The following is a 27,406-nucleotide window of genomic DNA, read 5'->3' on the forward strand; positions in this document are numbered from 1 at the left end:
ATAGTGATGACATGTCATGTTTTAGACAAAAAATACAGCCACTTAACAACCAGGTGTTTTTGTATCCATCTGTTCTTAACGAGCTACATTTCAATTCAGTCGTTTACTCCGCCTTCCTCTTTGTCTTTCCCTTTCTGCCACAGCACCTCCGGAAGCAGTAACTGCAGGTCTTGATGCAGAGGAGTATGACAAACAGAACAATGGCGAGGAGGAAGGCCAAGACATCCAGGCTGTGATACTGGTACCAGGTGAGTTCATGGGCCTGGACCCTCAGGTGCTTTGCTCCTTTGTTTCTCATGGTGAACTCGATCCAGAACACCGCCTCATCCCGAGGATTCATTGGTCTGTCGTGGAAGATACTGGACAGCCTCATGGCATTCTCCTTGTACCTGTGAGTGTGGACATAAAGGTTTCATGTATTTTAAGTCAGGAGTCTAATTTGCCCTCATTCTGGCCGCTCCCTTGGTAACATTATCCCTTGAAAGACCCTAGCAGGAGCTATTGCTTACACTGCTCCCATGGTCACAGGGACACAGAAAACCGTCCACCAGGTTAAGAGGCCAATTCTTTGTGGGGACATTGTAATAGCTCTAATAACTCACTGAAATAGAACAAGTGCAGATAAGAAAAGTAACTTACGATTTATCATTGATTACAGTATTGAATGCATCTCTAAGTTCTTCTGTCTTCATGAAGTTTAAGTCTGCGATTATGGCAGCTCCTTTAGCTTTCATATGGACCATGTTGTCTGGCTGGTCAGCGAACTGAGGGAGGCCCACCATGGGAACACCGTGGTAGATGGCCTCATAAATCCCATTTGTGCCACCATGGGTGATGAAAGCTCTGGTCTTGGGGTGACCTGATAGGGTTCCAAAAAATCATGAATAATTATTTACTTCTTCAGACAAGAATCGGTGTTTATGCACATCTTTGTACTTCTCTATGTTGACTACTACGCACATATGAACATTGGGCTTGTAAGTGGGTGGAAGCTGGCTCTAATAATAATAATAATAATCAATTTTATTTATAAAGGCGCCTTTCAAAGCTCTCAAGGACGCCATACACAAAACAAAAACAAAAGTACAAAAACAAGACAATATAATCAAACAATAAAAACTGAAAAACGGAGGACGTGTGGATCAGGGTGGATATGCCAGTGTGAAAAGATATGTTTTGAGGCGTGATTTGAAAATGGAGAGAGTCAGTATTCCGGATGTCAGGTGGGAGGGAGTTCCAGAGGCGAGGTGCAAAGCGGCTGAAGGCTCTGGACCCCATGGTGGTTAAGCGGAAAGGTGGTGCAGTGTGGTGGATGAAAGCAGAAGATCTGAGATTGCAGAAGATCTGAGATTGCGGCTGGGTTTGTTGATGTGCAGGAGGTCGGAAAGGTATGGAGGAGTGAGGTTGTGGATAGCCTTAAAGGTGAGTAGCAGAATCTTATAATCTATTCTATATGGTATTTGACAGGCGGCCAGTTAAATTGCTGAAGAACAGGAATGATGTGGTTAATGGAGGGGGTTCTGGTGATGATGTGGGTGGCAGAGTTTTGGACCAGTTGAAATTTGTCGATTGACTTGAGAGGTCGACCAAAGAGAAGAGAGTTGCAGAAGTCGATGCGCGTGAAGTGACCAGGGCGTGAACAAGAATGGCGGTGCTGTTAGGTGTAAGGGACAGGCAGAGGCGCTTGATGTTACGTATATGGAAATAAGCAGACCAAATTACATTACTAATGGGAGTTTTGAAGGAAAGTCTACTGTCGAAGATGACACCCAGACTGAGGAGTTGATGGAAATGGAGAAACTGTCAGGATTGGTTAGGCTGGATTTGGTGCTAATGAGGAGAACCTCAATTTTATCACTGTTAAGTTTGAGGGAGTTGTTGGAGAACTAGGATTTGATTTCCTGTAAGCAATCAGAGAGAGAGGTGGGAGGGAGGATGGAGGTTGGTTTGGAGGACAAATAGAGCTGGCTGTCATCCGTGTAGCAATGAAAGTAAATGTTTAATTTACGGAAGATATGGCCAAGAGCAAGTAGATGGATGATGAAAAGAAGAGGCCCCAGGACAGAGCCCTGGGGAACACCGGTATTTACTGGAAGTGGCTGTGATTTGAAAGTTTTGAGTTGGATAAACTGAGTGCGGCCAGAGACATGCAATTTAAACCAGTGCAGGGGTGTGTCAGTGATTACAATGGAGGCAGGTCTGTCTAGAAAGATGCTGTGAGAAATGGTGTCAAAAGCCACATTCAGATAGAGGAGGATTAGAATGGTTAACAGTCCTGAGTCAGCAGCCATGAGGAAGTCGTTAGTGATTTTCACCAGTGCTGTTTCTGTGCTGAGATTGGGGCGGAAACCAGATTGGAATTGTTCGTAGAGGTTATTGTCAGACAAGTGGGCATGGATCTGGGATGTAACTGGTTTTTCCAGGATTTTTGAAAGAAATGGTAGGTTAGAGATTTGACGGAAGTTATAGAAATTGTTGGGGTCTGCACCAGGTTTCTTAAGTATGGGTATGATGGTGGCTGATTTTGAAAGGTGAGGGAACAAGACCAGAGGTGAGGGAGGAGTGTATGATGATAGTTATTAGGGAGGACAGAGAGGGTAGACAGGCTTTTACCAGGGGAGAAGGAAGAGGGTCTAACTGACAGGTAGATGGCTTGGATTTCCGTATGAGGTCCGATTTACAACAACAGAGGGAAGTATGAAACGGGAAAGTGAACGAGAGAGGGTCAGAGAGAACAGGAAGAGATACACCGCAGGAGGTGTTATGAGTCTGTTGCTGATGAATCTTGTGTATCTTGGTATCAAAAAATGACATTAGTGAGTCTGATGAGGTGCAAGAGATATAAAACGCATATCTTTTTTTGTAAAACTGCAGAAAACTGTGGTGAAAAACTAATTGTGGTGTTAGAGAAAAGTTAGAAGGATGACAAAAATAACTGGAAAATGCATTTCCTGCAGAAAATGCGTGCGAATGCTGTAAACTGTGAACATTTATTGCTGAATTTAGCTGAATATGTTATTAGCTGAATGGTAGCTGCTTTTAGCTACAAAAATGCAGAAAAAGCTTAATATTTAAAAGAAAAGGTTTAAAAAAAGGTATAAACAACAACATGTATAGCCTTGATGTCCTGAAATAGCTGAATAATGTAATAGTTGAATGGTTTCTGCAGCTGAAAATAGGCTGAAGGAGTTAAATATCAGATGTAAGTAGTAGTGAATGAATTTGTATTAAGATGAGAAAAGAAAGTAAAAAGGCTTGGGAAAGCAGCAGAATATTTTGACTGCAAACTTTTCGACTAAAACCATACTTCACCAATAATGTATAAAATATGTGGAACCTGTTGAAGTCTGTATGAAGTCTTCATCAGACAGAAAAGAATAGTTTGAGACAGTCTGTTAAAGTCCAGTCTGTCAGCGGTTTGTTTCTGTTCCTGAGCACCTACTCATAACACCCAATCATAATACCTGTGTGTGTGTCCAGAGAGATCAAAGCAGGGTGTCCGCGGGGTCTTAAAAAGTATTAAAAGTTGATAAATCAATTTAGCGAAAATTAAGGCTATTAAAAAGTATTAAACGGCATTTTCCAAGGTATTAAGAAGGTTCACAGTAACGACAACATGAAACACCCTTTAATTTACTGAAACGACATGTCGGGAAACCCCACAAGGCGGCCCCATGCATAGCGCGCCGTAAAATGCTGCTTATTATTTTAAGTTTCGTTGCCTTGCTCCGCTCTGTGTGGGGGGGGGGGAACTAAACGACTACGGTAACGGATCCCAAGGTGGGTAGACCGGCATACGCAACGCTCTGGGGGTCCAACAGCTCCGTGTGTGCCCTATATGATCATTTTCTGATAACGATTAAATAGCCCGCCTCCCTCTCCCCACGTCTCCTGCTGCTGCTGGCCTGTCAGAAGAGGGGGAGGAAAAGAGAGGCAGTCACCGTTTATTAAATATTCTTATATTATTATACAGAGAACAGAGTCGTTATCAATTTGTTTTAAAGCTCAATAAATAACAAAGAAGACCTCTGACCGGCACTTTTCTAATTTTGTACGGAAGATTTAAACTTTAACGGACATGTTGACCGGAGGAACATTTTTTTTACGGAAACTGCCGCACGGTCCCCTCGTTCCTTGGAAGAGGCGGAGAGGTGGGTGTTTTTCATCTGCTGGTGGACTACCTAAGAGATACAGCATTATAAAAATGTTACTTACCCAGCAGATCATTCTGAGGGATCCAGTTGTATATTCTGGTGTTGGCACCCAGAGTTGCTGGTTTTTCTCCACTGTATCTCCACAGCACCTTAAAACCATAGTAAAAACACTTAAACCCAGTGCTAATTCAATGTCCTATTATACTGCATATTAGTCAATCTAATAATGTATACTAAAATAATAACTTTTCATATATATTACAAATAATTTGTTTATTTATTATTATTCAAAGCTCAGTATATTTTTGGGGAAAATAGGAAGTCCTGGATGATTAACTTGGTTTTTAAAATACTCTTTACATTCAGATTTTGTACAATAATTTATTTTCTAAAATATCTCAAAATAAAGTGCCTTGGTTGTTTTCTTATAAATGATTTTACATTCTCTTGTATATGCGTCGGAATCCTTCATTTGTAGAGTTTTGACACATTTTGATGCAAATTAGTACAAATGTGTGCAGTGTGTCTGGTTAAGAGAAAGACAGAGACACTTTAGATTACTAACCTGGAAAGTAAATTGTTGATAATTGCATGATTATATTGTTGCCTTTTTTAAATTAAGCAGTGCTCACTTATCCAGATTAATGTTGCTATTTTGATCATGATATACTTGGAAACTGCAGATTAAAATGTATTTTCTAGGAATTTATATTAGACTAACACTGACTGTCCCTGTTGGAATACTTTTGCATTTTTGTATTGGATCATCACCTATTAATGCAGTTTCCAATAGTAGCTTAAACATATTTTTTGGAGGTAAGGATTAGTTAAAAACTATTAAATTCACCAAATGTATTTTTCCAAAATAAAACCTTAAAAATTTTGTTGAGCATATTACAAGAATAACTTTTAGAATATACATTGTTGTGATACAAGTTCAACATTGTGCTTGGGGTCATTCTAATCAGCTCCAGTACCGTGGAGATTGTCCCCTGACCTTTTGTGGGATCTGAGCGAGTGCTGAGGCGACCATGTTTCCCTTCTCTGTAGTAATGTTCTTGATGAATGATCCCAAAGTGAAGACCACAATGCCAGCATCACCAGAACTCTGCACAAACTCCTCCATATCCTGCAAAAAGATAAAAAATGTCTTGATGCAAACCAACCAGCTCCGTCTTTTCTCAGCATTGTAATGGTCAATTCTCTTCATTGCTTTAGTCATCAATTACCTCTGGTAAAGGTTTAGCCGGTCTGCAGTGGATTCCACCAACACATTTGAAGTTGGGAAGGAAAGGACGAGGGAAATCAAAATCCCAGTAGGTTCGCATCAACCAGATATCTGCTCTACCCATCGTCTCACAGGCACTGGTGGGTGTTCCTGTCACAATGCAAAAGTTATGGATACAGCCACCCATTGAAAAGTATCCCCAATAAATAAGATGCAAAAGCTAAACATGACATTTTTTCCTGCTCATTGGGGAATATTGGTTCTAACTAAAGTAAAGTGAACAGTCCAGACCTGATCTCGATCTGTATAAAACGTTTCATGTCTTAACTTCTGTAGAGATTTGGTGTTATATCAAGCTAATAGACTTGACTATAAAATGTGGTGTTACGCAGAGGTTTTTGTTTCTGAGTTACTCACCTTTGACTTCGGAGTAGTATTTATCGAGTTCTTTCCAAAAAACGTTACCTATCACAATGTCTTGCAAAGCGTAGAAGAGGAAGTTCCACACTCTCTCTGAGAAGTCCATCTTGTCGGTCAGTTTGCTCATAGCTCCAGGGACAAAGGAGGGAGGAGCAGGGAGCTGACCACAATATCTCTCCCAGTTGTGGGCTAGGGAAAAGCGGAGAGAGTAGACCAGGGGGGTGCCCAAAAGCTCTGCTAATAAGTCACCACCGGGGTAAATGGGGTCAACCAAGAGAAGGTCATATTTTCCGTCCTTCAACTTTTTCATAATGGTTTCTGATTTCAGCACACCGTCCACGAACTTCAAAGCATACTGCATGTCGATTCTCATTAGATCCATGTATTTTTTGTAAAGCTGAACGTAGCTCATATGATCCATCTCATACATTGAGAATCGAAGATATTCTTCAAAAAACTCTTCCATGGTCTCTATTGAGACGGAGACGTTAAAGGGTTCATAGCCAAAGGGTGAAGGTTCATTAGAGTTCATGAACATGGACGTGCTCGGCACCAGCACCTTCACCTGGTGTCCCCTGTCGACCAACGTCTCCAGCACAGGCTTCATGTTAATCCAGTGGCTGCCTTCAGTGAACCACACCAAAATGTTCCCTCCACTTGCGCTCCATGTCACAGAAAGTAGCAGCAGGACACAAACGGAGACATGCTGCTCCGGCTTCATGGTGCCGGTTTGTCAAGACGCTGTGGCCTGATCCTTGTTTTAAACTCGCTCCTAGAAAAACAATCATTAACAGACAGAGCTGAACTCTGGCTCCATTTGTCTGTTGCACGGCACAATGGATAACAGGCCTATGCCAAGCAAGTTGTTAGTCAAAGTCAAAGTGAACTTTATTATCAATATCTGTGATTGTGTGTTACAAAGAGGGAGACTTAAATTCCCAAAGGTTAATAATATACAGAAAAGATATATGTATATGTACTGTTGACAGATCTGCTGTTTAAGTGGCCGTGACAGACCTCACCTACCTCACCTACCTCTATTCAATTTAACATTGATAAATAAATGCTGAATTGGCTTTAGTTTGGTTTGATGGAAAGGAAGTATTTCTCAGAAATGTCTTACTAGACATATGAAACCAGACATAGAACATCCTGAACTTTTGAACTGTGCTCATAGTGCATCTTAGAATTTGCAAGCCAAGCATAAAGTTTCCACCACAATTCTAGGAAGGCCTTGTGGTTTTTGACACCTTGAGAGCGTTTACAACGGTTGAAGAAGACAATGCACACAGGATTCAGGTGAACTGTGTAAAGACTTGAACCTACATCCTGGACCAACAAATCTTAGAGACAATAGAGTGGTGCAGAGAGGACGTATTTACCCGGAAGTAAGCTGCGCATCGGTTCCCTCAACAAAAAAGCAATGGGATTTCTCCATAGCATTTTGGAAAATAGCTCGAAATATGGTCTGTGGAAAACGAACCTGTTTGATTAATGCACGTTTTGTTCAGCCGGATAATATCCACATGTCTACCCTACTTTTATAATTTCCGAATCTTAAATCTAATCGTCAGAAGCAAAATGCTAACGTTATGCTATAAACAAACTACAGCAGGGTCGCACGACTTCAACGCCACGCCAATTTAAGATCGATATTCAAAAATACAGATTCAAAATTGTAAAAGTTGAAGCGTTTGTTTTAGCACACGACCAGGAATGTTGTCCGGTCCAGAAGCTTGGCAGGGGTTAATCCTTAACAGTGTGCTCCTTCTGTCTAGTGACAGAAAAATAGCCTGGATGTTATTGTGGTTTTCTGTGCTTCAAAGCGTGTGGAGAAGCTGTTGACGTTGTTCAGCAGAGAGGTGTCACTGTCACAGGTCTGTGGTGGCGGTTTGTAGTCCGTGATGGTCCTAATACCCTGCCAGTGCCACAGGCTCTGTGCTGTCACTGAAGTGAGCTGTAATGCGCCGGGTCGGGTGTACTGTTGTTTTCCGGATGCCACGGGAAAGGTTTGCCCCGGCTTCTGAGACCAAGCCAGAGGGAAATGGTAATGGTGGACAATTTAAGTGAATAATAACACAAACTAGAGTTTCACAAACTTGTAGTTAAAGCAGACTTCAGATCCCCAGATTTAGTTACCTGCGTGTTCTCATCTCTCCACAGACAAATAAAGCTGGTTGTGCTATGCTTAGTTAAGTAAAAACATCACACATGTTTTGGAAAATAATTTGTGTTTGTTTGTCTATTATCTTACCTCTAGCCCTTTTTAATGGCCAGATCAAGAAAAAAGCTATGGAAAAATGATTTGTTTGCATTTTTTTATCAAATGGGACACAAATAACCACAAACAATTTGGATTTCTTTGACTGACCACACCATTTTGTTTTTATGAGCCTCTACCAACTGGTCGAGCTGGCTTTTTATGGTAAAAGTGCATTTTCAACAATCATCATATACAGTACAGTATTTGTATGCATCAAACTCAAATAAAACAAAAACTCAAATACATTTGTTTCTTTTATGGAAAATGAGCAATATATACAACCAGATATATTCATAAAAGATAATAAATTATAATTGTAAAAAACAAAACCATTTAAAGAAGTAATGTAAAGTGATAAAAAAAAAGACTTGCTCATCTTACTGTATATCAGGGGTGTCAAACTCATTTTCACAAAGGGCCACTCTGGGAAATTGGAATCACATTAAGGGCCGGACATATGCATTACTGACATGCCTTTTTTATTCAATAAACAACATAAAACATATCTTTCCATGTATTGTTGTATACTAGCCTTCCCATATATATTTAAACACATTGCTTGGCAATCATAGCATTTAGTAAAGCAACAATAATGCTTTCTGGCTAGCATACAGCCAACTCAGAACCTGTTGCACAGGCCTGAATATGACAACAATAGGAAAACATTGTTGTGTTGAATAATAAACAAATCAACCTGATATAAAAGGACAAATATTGAACGTTGTCCCACATTTCAACAGCTATCACAAGCCTTGATACAACAATTAAATGGTTGTGTGGAACATTGTATAAAAGTAAAACACATCTGAACCGGTTGTCCCTTGCAGTCTGTCCCATTGGCATAAAATCAGCTGCACATAAAACCCCCAACATTTACATACTAACCTCACTGTCAAGCAAAACACACATTTAACCTAATTCACAGACCAGTACCATATGTACATTTATATATATCAAATATATATAGCCTTTTCACATTAGTTGTTCAACATAAAGCCCAAACTAAGTCGACAAAAAACAAAATTTCTTAGCATCATAGCATTTAGTCAAGCAAAATAATGCGTTCTGAATACATTTGAACTGGTAGGCAGCCAACTCAGAGCAACCTCTTTCACAGGCCTGAATAGGACTATTTAAAAAAAGGTTATTTGGGACATTAAATAAAAAGGTATGGCCTGATGTAAAAGCTAAATAATGAATAGTGAATGTTCTTGCCCACATTCTACAACTCTCAAAAGGCTTGTTTTAAAGTCCTGAATATGGTTGTGTGGGACATTAAATTGTAAGCAAAAAAGTAACAGTAACAGATCTTTGATCATATTGTTAACACGTCCCATATAAACTGTAGCTTTCTGATTTGCAACCAGGTGCACATAAATGTCAACAAACGTACAAATAAACGTTTCAGTCAAGGAAAACTCACATGCAGCTAATTTCCCAGATTTTATACATCAATATTGGCATGCTATTTTAAGCCACCAGACACCTGACATCTTTTCTTTGATGCAAGTTCATCTATTCTTGGCTGAAAGTCCTGAGCTGTAGCCACTTTCAGAATGGAGCCAAGGTGTTTGTCTGTGAGTCGGGATCTGTGAGAAGACTTTTTGATCTTCATCAGATAGAACATCTGCTCACACAAATATGTGCTCCCGAACATGCTCAGGACACGGGCACACTGAAGGCGGAGCTGTGGCATTATGCTTGGGATGAATGAAGCAAACTCACCTGCCCCAACAGAGTCAAACTTGGCCTTTAGTGGCCCATTGCATTGTAGTTCTATTAGTTCTAACTGTAAGTTATCTGGGGCGCTTTCCCCATCAACAGAAAATGGATTTTGTAAAAGGTCAAACCTGAATTTCTGGGTCTCAAAGTCGGAAAAGCCTTTCGAATTCGGCTTTGAGTGTTTTCAGTTTTTATTCGCATCTCTCATTCGGGAAATCAGTGTTGAGGTTGTCTGACAGACTGACAGGTCGGGAAGTGAACATAGTTTCCCTGCTGCATTTGGTTCTCCCACAAGCGCAGTTTTGTCCGAAAGGCTTTCACTGCATCGCGCATGTCCGTGATCAGCTGTTTGCGTCCCTGCAGTTTCACATTCAGTGCGTTGAGATGGTGCGTTATGTCACACATAAAAGCCAAGTCATGTATACACTTTTCATCGGCCCTTATCGGCGACAGCTTTCCCCTTCATAGCCATGAAACTAGCAATATCCTCGCGCACCTCATAAAATCTGTGCAACACCTTGCCACGTCTTAACCAGCGTACTTCTGTGTGGTATGGCACATCTTCATACTCCAAATTTCTCTCCTCCAAAAGTGCCCTGAACTGGCGGTGGTTCAAGCCCCGTGCTCGGACGAAATTCACAGTTTTCGTGGCCACTGTCATGACATGTTCCATACCTAGCACTTTTCCACACAGGGCCTCCTGATGAATAATGCAGTGGTAAGCAGTCAGCTCTCCTCCCTTCTCCTTCATCTTCTCTTGCACCTTTGCTACCAATCCATTCCTTTGCCCAAACATAGCAGGCGCCCCATCGGTCGTCAGCCCCACAAGTTTATTCCATGGTAAGCCGGTTCCACTGATGCACTCATCCACCTTTTGGAAAATATCCTGGCCGGTGGTTGTTCCGTGCATCGGTTTTAAGTCCAAAAGCTCCTCAGTAACAGACAACTGTGCATCCACTCCGCGGATGTAAATCGCCAGCTGAGCCGTGTCTGATATATCCGTGCTTTCATCCACAGCAATTGAGTAGTTTACCAATTATTTTGCTTTATCTTTGAGCTGTGATTGCAAATCGTCAGAAAGCTCATCCACACGGCTGGCTTGGGTATTCCTTGTCAGACTGACATTTGCAAAGTTTTGTTTATTGGCGGGGCAGACGATGTCACAAACTTTAAGCATACAGTTTTTTAGAAAGTCCCCCTCAGTGAATGGCTTCCTTGATTAAGCGATTTCCTCTGCTATGATGAAACTTGCCTTTACAGCTCCATCTGTTAAAGATTTGGCCCTATGAAACATATTTTGCTGTTGTTGCCTGCCTTTTTTGAGCTCCGTGACCTTCTGAAGCCTCTGTTCCCTGTCCATGTTGGCATATTGCTGCTGGTGGGCCATCTCAAAATGACGACGCAAATTATATTCTTTGAACACGGCTTTCGTCTCATTGCAAATACTGTAAGACACACAGGCCTCTCTTTATACTCAGTAAAGAAGTATTCTATCTCCCACCTCTCTTGAAATAGCCTCTCTTCAACATCAATCTTCCTTTTTTTTGACATTCTCTGTGTTACTAGCTGACAGGTGCGGGCTAGTTGATATTCGCAGACCGTTAATGCTTCTGTGTTGGTTGCTACTAGGCTCCGCTGTAAGACACGCAATTGGCCATAGCAATTGAGAGCATTCTGCCTGCGCCAATCAGGTACCACCAACAACGACATTTGCGTACCTTACGGCGTAGGCTCTTCGTGCGCCAGAACAGAATCATACATTTAAGCGGGCAACATTGTATTGGTGATATAAATTGATATGCGGGCCTGATCAAAACTGTAGACGGGCCGGATTCGGCCCGCGGGCCTTGAGTTTGACACATGTGCTGTATATGCTGAATTGGCCTTACAGGAAATCACTGGCCTAACGACAAATGTCTATATCCTGTGTTGGCCTAACTTGCTCATCTGTGTGCAACTTTGGGCTGAATGCCATGCATGAAAGCTGCTATATAAATTATTATCACTCTTTCACTCTGAGACTCATAAGGCAGTACTAGATTTAGTAATATTACCATGAATCTAGCTATTTATGTACCATATTTTATTGGAAAATATCTCTGAAAGTCATATTGCTAGCTTACCATAAAAGGCCAATTCAACCGTTTGGTTGAGCATATTTTCCAAAAAAGAATTACACCCTTGTTAAAACCTTTTTTGTGCATCAAGTTATCTAATTATGTTCAGTTGGTGCTCTGACACTAAAATATGTCAAAAATGATATGGTTACTTTACAAATGTTGACCAAAAAGATTGTTTTCGTCAGCAGTGATTTTTAGCATGCCAACTTTGTCAGTGGAAGCTAGCTGAAGGGCTTTCTGTTCGAACCACAGTGACATCTAGAGGTTGTTTTGTGCATAACATGTCAACCAAATGGTAGAGCTGGCTGAATCAGATGGAGTTCAACTTTTAAAAAAAAATTTCAACAAGATATCAAGACACAAAGAAGGCTTCTCAATTCTCTAATTTCCCCTCCTCTACTCCTCGGTCCTCCGGTAGTGACCCGGAAATGGATTTCAGCTCGCCATGTTGAAGGACATCTCATTTCTCTAAATGCACACCGATCATCGAGGAGGCTCTCTGGAGGAGCTATAATCGAGGATACACTGATGGATCCTCCACGGCTCCTCCACGGATGTATTTCCGGCAACAGTGATGTTTAAAAGAGTTGTGACGCACGGCCGGACTTATCTCAGCAAATGACAGCTCTGCATGCATCCCCTGGATATTATTTTATTAACTGCTTTCATCGCGACGCAATGTTTACAGTGAAAACAGCTGTGAGGTCCGTGCAGAAAGCAGAGCAGTATGTATAATATATATCACTCACTATAACAGGCCTACATTACTCTCTTTATTTGTATGCTTTAGTTTAGTAGGTACAAACAAAGAGTCAATATTTTTCTAAAACCATTTTGTGCTTCACATAATAAAATACACAACGGCTGTATCCTGATATATTATATATTTTAGGAGCTGTAGGTGCGTGTTGTACAGTGTGTAGGTGTGTGTTGTACAGTGTGTAGGTGTGTGTTGTACAGTGTGTGCGTGTTGTACAGTGTGTAGGAACGTGTTGTACAGTGTGTAGGTGTGTGTTGTACAGTGCGTAGATGCGGCGGACAGACAGGTCTGAGTTGGTTTGGTGTCCTATGCTTGCTTTTAATACTTGTAAATAAAACTTTTGGCCCGTAATTTCAATTCCCCATTGTAGCGACCAGAGAGGGGGGGGGATATATCCAGTCTCTGATTGTGTTACGTTATTATGAGAGTGCTCTCATACTTGTTTGATTCTAAAATTGTATATATTTATATAAATATGTGTGTGTATATGTCCGCATCTGTAGCCTGTTATTGTCTCATTATACCGCACTGTCAATGAATTAAAAGTAAATATATAAGTCGTCATGAACACATCTGTCCATCAGACAGAGGGCTGCTGTGCCTCCTGTCATCATTAATGGACGTCACTTTAAAATAACCGCTCAGAGGAGAGGATTTCTCATTTCTCTAAACGCACGCTACTTCCACTCCTTTCTCCTCGGTTTCCCTCGTCGACTCCTCCGCTCGCATGTCCTGTGGGCGGGACTAAGACACGAGGATAGGAGTCGAGGAGGGGAATTAGAGAAATGAGAAGCCTTCAAAATGTGCTCTTCCAAATGGTGGCACTGGCAGTTAAAGGGCTAGAGGACTCACTCAACCTAATAGAGAGGCGAAGTCCCGCCCATCTACTTCCGCCCCATGGGACCTTGTTAAAAATTATGTATTGAAGTCAATGGGGAGAGAAGGCTTATCTTTCGATCCAGTTTGAATTGTGCCACGAATTACACATATGATGTTTGTCAATCTTAAAAAATAATTTCCATGTCAGAAAAGTCACAGTTTGTCGTAAAACTGTTGAAATATAAGACTATGAAAAATAGACAACTAGGAAGACTACAAATCCCAGAATCCCGGTCCCGCATGCTGGCTCTTACGGAACCGACTAACTCCCCTTTTGTGTATACAGCTCTCAACATGCCCAGAGTAGTGATTTTCACCTCTTTTAATACTTTTCGCCTCATTCTGAAAGAAAGAAGCTAAATGTGCCAACGGGACGGTCGTCTTGGTGTGTGGTGCGAGACGGGAGATGTAGTTCATTGAGCGGTTTCACACAAAACAAAGGGTTGCTTCAGTTTTACGACACATTTCGATTTTTTTGACTTGCAAAATTATCTTTTAAATTGACAAACATCATATGTGTAATTCGTGGCACAATTCAAACGGGATCAAAAGATAATCTTTCTCTCGCCATTGACTTCAATACATACTTTTCCGAAATAAGGTCCCATGGAGGTCCCCCGGAAAGGGAGGGACTTCACCTCTCTATGTCTACTTGGAATGAGGATTTTGTTTCTCATCACATATTGTTCTTTTTTTATTTTAATAAAATAGATGGAAATGCTACACAGGACGTAAGAAAAACATCTAAATATGATCTAATTAGAAACTTTTGATGATATTTTAATATGTATCAATACATGGCACATTTTACTTGTGCTGTAGTTGCAATGAGGCTTTTTCAGTTTTTGTTGGTTAATGCCCTCGATAAGATGTAGGCCTATCAGTGTTCCACTAGAACTTGGACGGCTTTAAAACAGTGTGCTCTATCTTCAGGTCAAGGATTGAAACTTTTTAAAGAACATAATGATAACCAAATAAACATTTAATTAATGAAATAATTTATTTAGAAATGTTAGACAATGAAATATCACATATGTCAATATCAGACCACCACGCCAATGTATGCACCTTTTTTTTCTCTAAGGAGAACAATCAAGCTGCAAGATGGAGATTCAATTTAACATTATTACAAGATTCACAATACTGTCAAGAGCTTAAAAGAGTTTATGTTTAATTATAATTCAGTTAAAGATGTTAGGCATGTATGGAACGCTGTAAAAGGTTATGTTCGTGGCAACGCCATAGCGTACTCCTCAAACCGAAATAGGGAAGAGCTCAAGACAATCGTGGATCTAGAATGTACATTATCATCACTGACTAGAGAACTACAGGAACATTATAATTCAGATAAAGAGATAGCAGTATGCAAAGTTAAAGCTGAACTCAATGCGCTACTTACCAAGAGAGCTACATTTCTGATTCATAGGGTAAGAAACACAGGATATCTAGATGGAAGTAGACCGAGCTTCCTGCTGGCAAGTAAACTCCGAAATAACGAGCAGCTGGCCCAAATATCCTCAATTACGAATAATGATGGCATTGTCCTTTATGATCCAGTTCGTATTAATCATGAATTTGAACAGTTCTATAAACATTTATATACATCTAAGGTACAGACATCAAAGGCAGAGTTAGAACATTTCTTTGTGGATCTGAATTTACCACATCTATCCCCTGAGGACATTGATCGCTTAGATTGTGAAATAACACTTAAAGAATTATCTGAAGCATTGGAAGACATGAACCTTGGCAAATCCCCTGGTATAGATGGTATCCCTCCGGAATTATATTCCCAGTTTTGGCCTGATTTAGGACCAATATTATTGGAAATGATTCAGGTAGCACTTAAAGAAGGATATTTCCAAAAGGATATGAATACAGCTATAATTTCTCTCATACACAAGAAGGGGAAAGACCCAAACGTATGCACAAGTTTTAGACCAATATCACTTATAAATTCAGAAATCAAATTTATGCAAAAGTAATAGCTCGACGATGGGAGAAAGTCCTTCCGACATTTGTTCATTATGACCAAACAGGCTTTATGAAAAACCGATTCTCATCAGACAATATCAGGAGACTACTGCATGTTATTCATTTAGCAGCAGACATAACATCGCCTTGCGCCGTATTATCAGTTGATGCTGAAAAAGCTTTTGATAGGCTAGAATGGCAATTTTTGTGGCATACAATGCAAATAATGGGTTTTGGGGCAACATTTATGATTATGGTGAAGATCCTATATAATAATCCAAATGCTATGGTTCTGACAGGCAATCAGTGGTCACCTAGATTTCCAATTCTACGTGGCACACGGCAAGGCTGCCCTGTCTCCGCGCTTCTGTTTGCAATTTCTCTAGAACCGCTTGCACAGAAAATAAGACTATCCAAAGAAGTAAAACATATAGTTGTAAAAGAGACAGACCACAACATTTCGTTATATGCGGATGCTCTACTACTGTACTTGGACGAGGTACCAACTACGCTTCCTAAGCTGTTAAATATCTTTACCCAATTTAGTTCAATATCTGGTTACTAGATCAATTTGAATAAATCATGTCTTTTACCCCTCAATAGTGCCATGGTTGAACTAAAGACACGCATAATGTGCCTGGCTCTTCTTTCTTTTTCTATTTGCAACTACGTACTGCCATGCTGCGCACATATGGAGTTCCTTGGAATCAAACTCTGCCAACACATCAATTAGTTAAGGTCATATTAAGTCCAAACAGTGTGAGCGGAACTACTTCATATATATATAAAAAACTGCAAGATAAATTAACCGGATATATTGGCATCTCTGCAGTATGGAACACAGATGTAAAACATTACACGGACTATTGATTGGAAGAGAATATGGAATAATATCTCCTTAACATCGCGTAACCACAATCACCAATTTATACAGTATACAAATGATACACAGATATTACCTGTCAACCAGAAAATGCTGTCAATTAAGGATGATTCCAAGCCCCATATGCCTTCTCTGTAACCAAAAGACTATTGGCACATATGTACACATGGTTTATGAATGTACTGCTGAAAGAACGTTCTGGAAACAGGTTATTGACATTGTATCTGAGATTATTGGAGTTCACATACCCTGTCTCCCAAATATTGTATTGTTGAATGATGATTCTTCTCTTGACCTACAGAACCATCATAAAAGGGTGCTTTTCGCTGGTCTTACAGCAGCCCAAAAAATAATAGTAATACGATGGAAACCCCCACATACTTTATTTATTAAGCAATGGATATCACCCTTCCATGACCTACTAATCTCAGAGCTGTCAATCGCTTCTGCTAATAAGGCTAAGGGGGAAACATTAGAAGCTATTCAAAGAGCTGCTGATCTGGTAATATCATTCATGTAAATGATGATTGTACAGTGGGGCAAAAAAGTATTTAGTCAGCCACCAATTGTGCGAGTTCTCCCACTTAAAAAGATGAGAGAGGCCTGTAATTTTCATCCTAGGTATACCTCAACTATGAGAGACAAAATGAGAAGAAAGAAATCCAGAAAATCACATTGTCTGATTTTTAAAGAATTTATTTGCAAATTATGGCAAAAAATAAGTATTTGGTCAATAACAAAAGTTCATCTCAATACTTTGTTATATACCCTTTGTTGGCAATGACAGAGGTCAAACATTTTCTGTAAGTCTTCACAAGGTTTTCACACACTGTTGCTGGTATTTTGGCCTATTCCTCCATGCAGATCTCTAGAGCAGTGATGTTTTGGGGCTTTCGCTGTGCAACACCGACTTTCAACTCCCTCCAAATATGTTCTATGTGGTTGAGATCTGGAGACTGGCTAGGCCACTCCAGGACCTTGAAATGCTTCTTACGAAGCCACTCCTTCGTTGCCCGGGCGGTGTGTTTGGGATCATTGTCATGCTGAAAGACCCAGCCACGTTTAATCTTCAATGCCCTTGCTGATGGAAGGAGGTCGTCACTCAAAATCTCACGATACATGGCCCCTTTCATTCTTTCCTTTACACGGATCAGTCGTCCTGGTCCCTTTGCAGAAAAACAGCCCCAAAGCATGATGTTTCCACCCCCATGTTTCACAGTAGGTATGGTGTTCTTTGGATGCAACTCAGCATTCTTTCTCCTCCAAACACGTCTAGTTGAGTTTTTACCAAAAAGTTATATTTTGGTTTCATCTGACCATATGACATTCTCCCAATCCTCTTCTGGATCATCTAAATGCTCTCTAGCAAACTTCAGATGGGCCTGGACATGTACTGGCTTAAGCAGGGGGACACGTCTGGCACTGCAGGATTTGAGTCCCTGGCGGTGTAGTGTGTTACTGATGGTAGCCTTTGTTACTTTGGTCCCAGCTCTCTGCAGGTCATTGACTAGGTCCCCCCGTGTGGTTCTGGGATTTTTGCTCACCGTTCTTGTGATCATTTTGACCCCACGGGGTGAGATCTTGCGTGGAGCCCCAGATCGAGGGAGATTATCAGTGGTCTTGTATGTCTTCCATTTTCCAATAATTGCTTCCACAGTTGATTTCTTCACACCAAGCTGATTACCTATTGCAGATTCAGTCTTCCCAGCCTGGTGCAGGTCTACAATTTTGTTTCTGGTGTCCTTTGACAGCTCTTTGGTCTTGGCCATAGTGGAGTTTGGAGTGTGACTGTTTGAGGTTGTGGACAGGTGTCTTTTATACTGATAACGAGTTCAAACAGGTGCCATTAATACAGTTAACAAGTGGAGGACAGAGGAGGCTCTTAAAGAAGAAGTTACAGGTCTGTGAGAGCCAGAAATCTTGTTTGTTTGTAGGTGACCAAATACTTATTTTCCACCATAATTTGCAAATAAATTCTTTAAAAATGTGATTTTCTGGATTTCTTTTTCTCATTTTGTCTCTCATAGTTGAGGTATACCTAGGATGAAAATTACAGGCCTCTCTCATCTTTTTAAGTGGGAGAACTTGCACAATTGGTGGCTGACTAAATACTTTTTTGCCCCACTTTACATATATGCACACCTTGGTGCAATTGTAGATTATTAGGAGTTCATCGCAATTCAGCTTAAACAGATGAAATGTTATGTGGAAAAAAGGTATGAATGTATTTTATGTGGATAAATTGTTATGCTATAAATTATTATGCTATAATATAAATAATATATATAATATATAGATGAACTCAAACGATTGCTAAAAAACATCAGGTAAGATTTTCTGTGAAATGGCAAGATGGGTGGGAAGAGTGGGGGACGGGGTGGCATGGGAAAGGGATTCCCTATATTTTTTCTTTCTTTGTCTTTTCTTTTTCTTTTTGTATTGTCTATATTGTCTATATACCGTAATTTGTATCTGTATAAGTCCCTTTTGTGAGGGCAAAAAAAAAAAACAACAATAAAAAGTTGGTAACAAAAAAAAGAAATGTTAGACAATTAGGTATATACATTTCAACCAAATCAATAAGAAATTGTAGAACATACATTGTAATGTAACCAATTTACTTTTCAGAATGTGGATCATCAAGATCGTGCTCTTACTGGCTGATGATCCAGCTACACCTGTACTAACAAACTTCAGCAAAGCATCTGTAGATTTTAAGATAACAATACTGTACTTATATTTAATCTGCTGCATTAGGCCCATTTAACTGGCTCCCTCTGATCCTTTAATAAAAAATGCTATGGCTTGATTGAATCCTTTATGGTTGTTATTTATAGTGAGCACATAGGGCCGTTCCGCTCAGTTTCAAGAAATTTCAAGCGCTCTGGGCCCCGGCACCTATTTTGCTGCACTGTTTTTAGACTTTAACCTGCACTCACATCTGCACACTTATGTAAATATATTTAACAATCCAAATATGTAAATATGTCTATTCAATTGACCAACGTTTTACTATGATACCTTTGTTCAACAGTTACTATATCACTTTATTTTAAACGTTTCTATTATTTTATCCTATTTTATATTTATTACCTTGTGTCATTCCTGTTTTTGACTTTGACCCTGTTGCTGCTATAAACGTCTGATTTCCCCACGGGGATAAATAAAGTTCCATCTTATCTTATCTTTAACCTCGGGCACGGTGCTGATCAGAGAAATCTTAAGTAACACAAACATGATATGGTTTTAATTAACACAATATAACTTTGGTTTATTATCAGATATTCTTATACATTTTGTACAAAATAATAACTATAGCTTTTTTGAACCATAATTAGTTGTTTCAGCATTGTGGGTATTATCGGTGCTAGACCATACGTTATAATCCAGGGCATAGTGATGACATGTTTAGACTAAAAATATTTATATCCATCTGTGCTTTACCAGCTATATTTCAATTCAGTCGTTTACTCAGTCTTTCTCTTTGTGTCTCCCTTTCTGCCACAGCACCTCCGGAAGCAGTAACTGCAGGTGTTGATGAAGAGGAGTATGAAGAACAGAACAATGGCGAGGAGGAAGGCCAAGACATCCAGGCTGTGATACTGGTACCAGGTGAGTTCATGGGCCTGGACCCTCAGGTGCTTTGCTCCTTTGTTTCTCATGGTGAACTCGATCCAGAACACCGCCTCATCCCGAGGACTCATTGGTCTGTCGTGGAAGATACTGGACAGCCACATGGCCTTCTCCTTGTACCTGTTAGTGTGGACATCAAGGGGCAACAATCTCAACAATGAACCAAGTCAATTTATATTTGTATTTGTAAGTTTCTTTGCTTGAACGAAATGGGGATATGGTTACATTTGTTATGTTTCATGTATTTAAAACGTATCCAACAAGAATTCCTGAATGTCTGAGGGGCCTTGTGACCCTGGTGTTAATTAACTGGCATACTGCATTAACCATGCCTCTTTTATGGCAATCTTTTTCTGCATTAATAATGTGAGCTATTAAAAAAAAAAAAATCTTATTTTAATACCTTTTTAATAGACTATAACAGTTAAGATTAAAGGGCTTACGATTTCTCATTGATGACATCTCTGAGAGCATCTCTTAAGTCCTCGGTCTTCATGAAGTTCAAGTCTACAGAAAGTGCAGCGCCTTTAGTCTTCATATGGACCATGTTTTCTGGCTGGTCACCAAACAAGGGGATGCCCACCATGGGAACACCGTGGTAGATGGCCTCATAAATCCCATTTGTGCCGCCATGGGTGATGAAAGCTCTTGTCTTGGGGTGACCTGATAGGGAACCAACATTCATGAAACATACATTACTTTCTCCCAGCAGGACTGGCTTTAAAGCACATCTCTTCACTTTTGTATAATGTGACACATACACTTAATGCAAAATGTAACTGTGGATGTTGGTGAAACTGATAAAGAAGAGTATGGGGAACAGAGCAATAGCGAGTTGGCAGAGGCATCTCAAAGCTGTAGTCTAAATGGCATCTAATGCCACATATTTTATTTTATGCCAAGTATTTTATCATCTCATGTTCGTTTGGTTAGTTGATTTGTTTTTGTATCTTTATATATTTACTTCAAAAAGGTGCAATTCAAAGATAAAAAGAGAATTTATAGGAATATTGATTAGTATATAATTTGGCAACTGCATGCGTTATTATGTGAAGCTACTTAACCTACATAATTAGGTATATCACTGGATAGTTTATAATTGTGTATAATATGAATGTTTAAGGGTAGAATTATCCTTCATCTCTAAATTGACAAGCCACAGAACAAACCATATCGAAAACATATGACTGTTTTCTTCCCTTACTGTATTTCTCCTTAGAATTTTGTAAAATCAAACCAAAAAGGGTGGTTGATACCCTATTTTATTTTAAAGCTTTACTTACCCAGTAGGTCATTCTGAGGGATCCAGTTGTATATTCTGGTGTTGGCACCCAAAGTTGCTGGTTTTTCTCCACTGTATCTCCAAAGCACCTGAAACCAACAGTAAAAACTATTTTAGATCCCAACTCTATGTCACACATTTCCACATGGCAAAACATTTGATAATACCTTTACGGAAAAGTAGTTGTGTTTTCAAAATGTTAGTACTTTTCGATTGGAAAATTGTGAGGCAATCTATCCAAAGTGATTTTCATATATTTAAAAAAACCCATCTGAATCCCCCGTATTTAAAACTTCTTAAATTATAATAATAATAATATAGCTAATGCTATAAATGAACCAAATCACAGTCGCATGTATTTACGTCAACACCTGTAAGCTTAAGGCAGATTAGTCTAAAGCATGGTTAGTAGTCTCATTAACCCAAATAGCAACAGTGGTTTTAAAAACACGGAGGCTGTGGGTGTTTCTCAATGTCGAGGACGCTTCCTTGGTAGGACATGTCTTCCGAGTCAGGTCCTTCAGAAGTGAGGCAAGAATCCTTCCTAACCTCGGAAAACAAAGAATGGTGGAACAGGCTAACAGGTGTGCAGGTGTGCGTCATATGTGAGGCCCTGCCTTAAATGGAGCGCGATTTCCGCCAAAGATTTGGGAAATTGGTCCGTGTGCAAAGCATTGTGGGGATTTTAAGACAGCAAAGGATACACATGTGCAGCCTTGAAATTTCTCGCAACGAAGGACGCCGGCCTCGGTGGAATTCCAAGGATCCTGGACATTGGAACAGTCCTTCGGCGGGACTCGATGACGTAGCATCCTTGAAATAGTGGCTCTGGAGGAGCCTTCCTCGACATTGAGAAACACCCAGTGGCCGTTTCTCAATCGCGAGGATGCTTGCTTGGTAGCACATGTCTTCCGAGTCACTTCCTTCAGAAGCTAGGCAAGAATCCTTCCTGGCATTCGGAAAACGAAGAGTGGAACAGGCTAGCAAGTGTGCAGGTGTGCGTCATATGAGAGGCCCCGCCTTACATTTTCCGCGACAGATTTGGGGAAATTGGTCCGTGCGCAAAGCATTGTGGGGATCTGAAGGACACAAAGTCTAACCATGTGCAGCCTCGAAATTACCCCCAAACCAAGGACGCGGCCTCGGTGGAATTCCAAGTATGCTGGAGATTGGAACAGTCCTTCGGCGGCACTCGTAGTATCCTTGAAATATTGGCTTGGAAGCCAGTTTCCTCGCGATTTGAGAAACGGCCTCTGTCTCAATTCAGGGGCCGCAGCCTTCGGAGGCTGCATTTGTAAACCGCATAGGCCACTTCCGCTGAAAGAATGCTGTCCCAATAATTAAAAAAAAGACAAGACTCCTCCGAATACGGCCTTCTTTTCCGGGATTTGAAGGATACATCTGATTTATCCTCCGCGGTCTACGATATCCCAGGATGCAATGCGGGCGAGTGAGTTTTTTCAAATTAAATGGCGGTCCGGTCTCCCCAGCAGAGTGGATTTAAAAGCAGCAGCAAGCGGAGGAATCACTAATAAATGTGAGTATTGGGTTTCAACTAACACACGTCAAGCCCAGGGGCATTAAAAGTACATTTTCGTTAAATAATACGGATAAATACGTGACGTTAGTGACGCTAACTTTCTAGCTGGACGTGCTTCACTGTTGTTTACACTTATTTTTTATTCAATTCAGAAGTTTACAAAAGTCATACAGAGATCTTGGCTCTGTTATAGATAAGTTATACTTTATATTAGATCTATAAATAGACCAAAGTGAAAACATTTAGACCGGTATACAGTAGCCTACAGTACGGTGGGATTTGTAAAATGGTACCCTGAGGTGTTGCTGCTGTTTGCTTTATTTATTTCTCTGACATTTTGCAATATTTTACTGTTTATTAAACTTGGGGCCAACATTACAACCTTTGTATTCAGCTCGTGCTGCTTTGAGGTAGGGCTAAAAAAAAGCCTATTTTAAATATTTCCACCAGATTTGATCATCTTTTATTTACGTGAACGTTTATTTAATTTATCCTGATCCCATAATAATAAGACAATCAAAAATGGACAGCAGCCTTTTGCTTGATTTTTGTTTTTGCAGTGTTGTCAAAGGGATGCAAGTGTGACTGTCACTTCATCTCTTTAGTTTTTTAAAAACCAAAACAGTACATCATTTTTAAATAATCCTTTAGGGATTGTTTGTCTGTAATGCTTAGTTACATTTTGCAATAATAATTTTACAACTCTGTGTTTAGTGTGATTAATTCATTTTTCTTTTTCTCTTGTTTTTCTCTGTGATTAGGACAATTCTGGAGAAATAGATCTGAAAGGTGCACGGCAAATCATCAGGACAGAGCTGCCATCCACCTGGACACCCCGTGGGGCTGGAGAAAGCAGAACGGCGTTCTGGAACATCCTCCACCCAAACCTCTGCTTTCTGCACTCCTACGTAGAACTCAACACTGCTGTCACTTTAGCCTTACATACTTTTACTTCAAATTAACATATTTCATCTGTGTGCCATATAGTACTTCTCATTTTGAATACTGTATATACGTATTACATTGCTGTTAACAGTTAATTTATTTGCAATATTGTCTAGATTTAATCTACAATTAAGATTATATTAATTTATCTAAATTGTGTTTGTTTATATTTATCTATATTTTATCTTGCACTTTTCTGTGTCTTAGTTTCAGAATTTAATATTTTCTTTGTCTTTTCTTTTAATAGATATTTAATGATTATAGCTTGAGTCTGTCTTATTCCCGAAACGGCTGCTTATATACTTGCTGCACATATAATACAAATAAACAACTCCATAAACACACTTTTTCTGCTGATATTTGTTTTAGTGCTGTTGATGTTAAATGGCATGATTGATTTCCTCTGTCTTAATGATGAAATTTCTCTTAAAAGAATACATGAAGCTGCAGAGAGAGGATGGATATATTCTTACCTCTACATTGTGATTAGATGAAAATACAAAATTGAATGAAAATAGTAATTTCTAAACACATTGTTTATTTCATTTACTGAGGTTTTATCCATTATTTCCAACATGTGTACATAAGCAGTGGAATAATAGGATATCTCTACGTCATTAAACTGTCTTAAATTCTGTTTAGTTATATCAATACAGAACATAGGCAATAGAAATTTTTTAATTGTATATTTCAGCAGAGCAGGGGGTCATGGTGCTGTTGACCTAGTGTAGGTACTGTAGGATATCATCTGGGCTGGTTTAGGGGAAGAGGGAGAATATAAACAGTTATAAACCACAGCTAGATATTAAGATTAGAAAAGTAATATTGTTAAAAATCAATCTATACAACATGCTTTTGTTCATTTAAAAAAAGCATATTGTTTTATTAGTAGGCTACAGAAAAATGAAGACTTATTTTAAATATGAAATAATATGATTTAAATTACCTCAGCTATACATAATTTACTTGTTAACTTACTAATGTAACATTACTGGGGGCTAAAGGAACAGCTTAATCTTATTTACCTGGCCATGGTCCTCTTTATTTCATCGCCGTCGGTGATCTCCAAAAAATGGTTAAAGTAAAAAAGTGAAAGTAAAGTTTCTGGATCCTTTTCAGCTGAGTTAGCTTGTAAGCTAATTTACTAGCAGGCTGCTGGAGCAGCGCAACAGAACAGCGCGTATCACGTGACGTAAATACGAAGTCCTCCGTAGGCTGGACCATCTCATTTCGTAGGCCACTCGGTCCAGCCTACCCGGTCTACGTGGGCTGCATCCTTCATGGACCGCGTAGTCCTCTGAAGGATGCATACCCTGAATTGAGACACGGCCATAGAAGCAAAACCTTAAAAACTGCTAATCTGTTAAGCATCTGTGAACCAGACTTATCTAAGGCAGCTAACCAAAAACCCACTTGACTTTGAGAACAAGAACCCAAAAGGGGCCTAACTCATTTTATGGATTTAGGACTCATTCCTGCTCCACTTTCAACCATAAAACGTTTCCTGTAGCCTGAACTTTACTCCCATTTAATCCAAATCATATGTTGCTCCTGAACTCCTTCCTTATCAAAGGGAACTTGTTGGATTAATTAAAGACAAGGCTTGAAAGCTCTTCTGACAAATTATTTGTTTTAGTTTCTTACTGTACTTACTGGCCTATATACACACATAAATGTATGAAAAGGGGTCTGCCATGAGCAGTTTGGGTTTCAATGCCTTCCTCATGGGCCGCTGGGTAGTAGTGAAGCAGAGATTGAATCGGCAAAATTCTGATTCCCAAGTAAAGTCCCAACAGACTGAGCTACTGCTTCACAAAAAAATAAAACTATGTCTATCTAGGGGTCATTCAAGTCAGTTCCAGTTCCGTGGAGATTGTCCCCTGACCTTTTGTGGGATCTGAGCGATTGCTGAGGCGATCATGTTTCCCTTCTCTGTAGTAATGTTCTTGATGAATGATCCCAAAGTGAAGACCACAATGCCAGCATCTCCAGAACTCTGCACAAACTCCTCCATATCCTGCAAAAAGAGAAACATTTCTTGATGCAAACCAACCAGCTCCGTCTTTTCTCAGCATTGTAATGGTCAATTCTCTTCATTGCTTTAGTCATCAATTACCTCTGGTAAAGGTTTAGCCGGTCTGCAGTGGATTCCACCAACAAATTTGAAGTTGGGAAGGAAAGGACGAGGGAAATCAAAATCCCAGTAGGTTCGCATCAACCAGATATCTGCTCTACCCATCGTCTCACAGGCACTGGTGGGTGTTCCTGTCGGAATGGAGGGTATTGATATTGATTTTTATACAGCTTAGTATCATCTTTGTGATAATTACCAAAGTGGGAACAACCACGATTGGAAGTGAAATATTGCATATGGTCGAATCATCATTAGTCTCCGTGAGGTCCATTAAAATAAGTGGTGTTTCAAAGCTCACCTTTGACTTCGGAGTAATATTTATCAAGTTCTTTCCAAAAAATGTGGTGCTGTACAGTGTCCTGCAAAGCGTAGTAAAGGAAGTTCCATACTCTCTCTGAGAAGTCCATCTTGTCGGTCAGTTTGCTCATAGCTCCAGGGACAAAGGAGGGAGGAGCAGGGAGCTGACCACAATATCTCTCCCAGTTGTGGGCTATGGAAAAGCGCAGAGAGTAGACCAGGGGGATGCCCAAAGTCTCTGCAAGTAAGTCACTGCCGGGGTAAACGGGGTCAGCCAGGAGAAGGTCATATTTTCCCTCCTTCAACTTCTTCATGATGGTTTCTGATTTTAGGATGCCATCCAACATTTTCAAAGAATTCTGCATGTTGACCTTCATCAGATCTATGAATCTAATGTAAATCTGCAAGTAGCTCATATGATCCATTTCGTAGACAGAGAAGTGAAGGAACTCTTCCATTAATGCCTCAATGGTTTCCTTTGAGACCGAGACGTTAAAGGGTTCATAGCCAAAGCGAGAAGGTTCACTAGAGTTCATGAACATGGAGGTGCTTGGGATCAGCACCTTCACCTGGTGTCCCCTGTCGACCAACGTCTCCAGCACAGGCTTCATGTTAATCCAGTGGCTGCCTTCAGTATACCACACCAAAATGTTCCCTCCATTTGCGCTCCATGTCACAGAAAGTATCAGCAGGACACAAACGGAGAGATGCTGCTCCGGCTTCATGGTGCCTGTTTGTCAGGTCATTGAAGTCTGGCCCTTTTCAAACATGCTAGAAAAGTAATCATTAACCAAACAAAGCTGAACTCTGGCTCTTATCATCTCTTTTTCCTGTATGGCACATTAGATAACACACCCTACTGAAGGCAGTGGTCAGAGGTAAAAGGTTATGGGGCTTAACAAAACTAAGTAGTATTAGTAGCAATAAAACCAGAAATGTCCTTATTGGATTTCTTGTTAAATACACACTTCAGATCCCCAGATTTGTGTTAAATGTCACAGAGTGATAATGCTGTTGTGCTACTCTTATTGTTGACAATTGAAAAGGACATAGGGAAAAAAAAGATATGTGTTTTATTTAACATTTAAAGCTATTCTAACATTTTATCAATACAGGACGCACTTCACCTGTGCTGTAGTTGCAATGAGGCTTTTCAGTTTTTGTTGGTTAAA

General features: G+C 40.0%; 1 protein-coding gene and 1 pseudogene across 2 annotated transcripts in view; both read right to left on the reverse strand.

Annotated features, from left to right (window-relative positions):
* The window catches only part of LOC307044557 (UDP-glucuronosyltransferase 2A2-like), a 13,809-nt pseudogene extending 7,255 nt beyond the window's left edge, over positions 1-6,554 (reverse strand). Inside the window, exons 1-6 of the transcript XR_013810675.1 lie at positions 5,800-6,554; positions 5,384-5,532; positions 5,152-5,283; positions 4,216-4,303; positions 640-859; positions 107-389 (exon numbers count right to left, since the gene is read on the reverse strand). The product of XR_013810675.1 is annotated as a UDP-glucuronosyltransferase 2A2-like (transcript). The remainder of the gene's footprint in view (positions 1-106; positions 390-639; positions 860-4,215; positions 4,304-5,151; positions 5,284-5,383; positions 5,533-5,799) is intronic.
* A 13,090-nt stretch (positions 6,555-19,644) lies between these two features.
* On the reverse strand, positions 19,645-26,995 carry LOC307042996 (UDP-glucuronosyltransferase 2A2-like). The gene is made up of 6 exons (XM_079687169.1): positions 26,236-26,995; positions 25,920-26,068; positions 25,689-25,820; positions 21,320-21,407; positions 20,480-20,699; positions 19,645-20,156 (listed from the first exon to the last, which is right to left on the reverse strand). Exons 1-6 carry the CDS (start codon positions 26,957-26,959, stop codon positions 19,871-19,873), a joined length of 1,599 nt encoding a protein of 532 aa, XP_079543295.1. The 5' UTR covers positions 26,960-26,995; the 3' UTR covers positions 19,645-19,870.
* Between the last annotated feature and the right edge of the window lie 411 nt (positions 26,996-27,406).

This window comes from Notothenia rossii (genome assembly GCF_949606895.1).
Source record: "Notothenia rossii genome assembly, chromosome: 6".
Classification (NCBI taxonomy): Eukaryota; Metazoa; Chordata; class Actinopteri; order Perciformes; family Nototheniidae; genus Notothenia; species Notothenia rossii.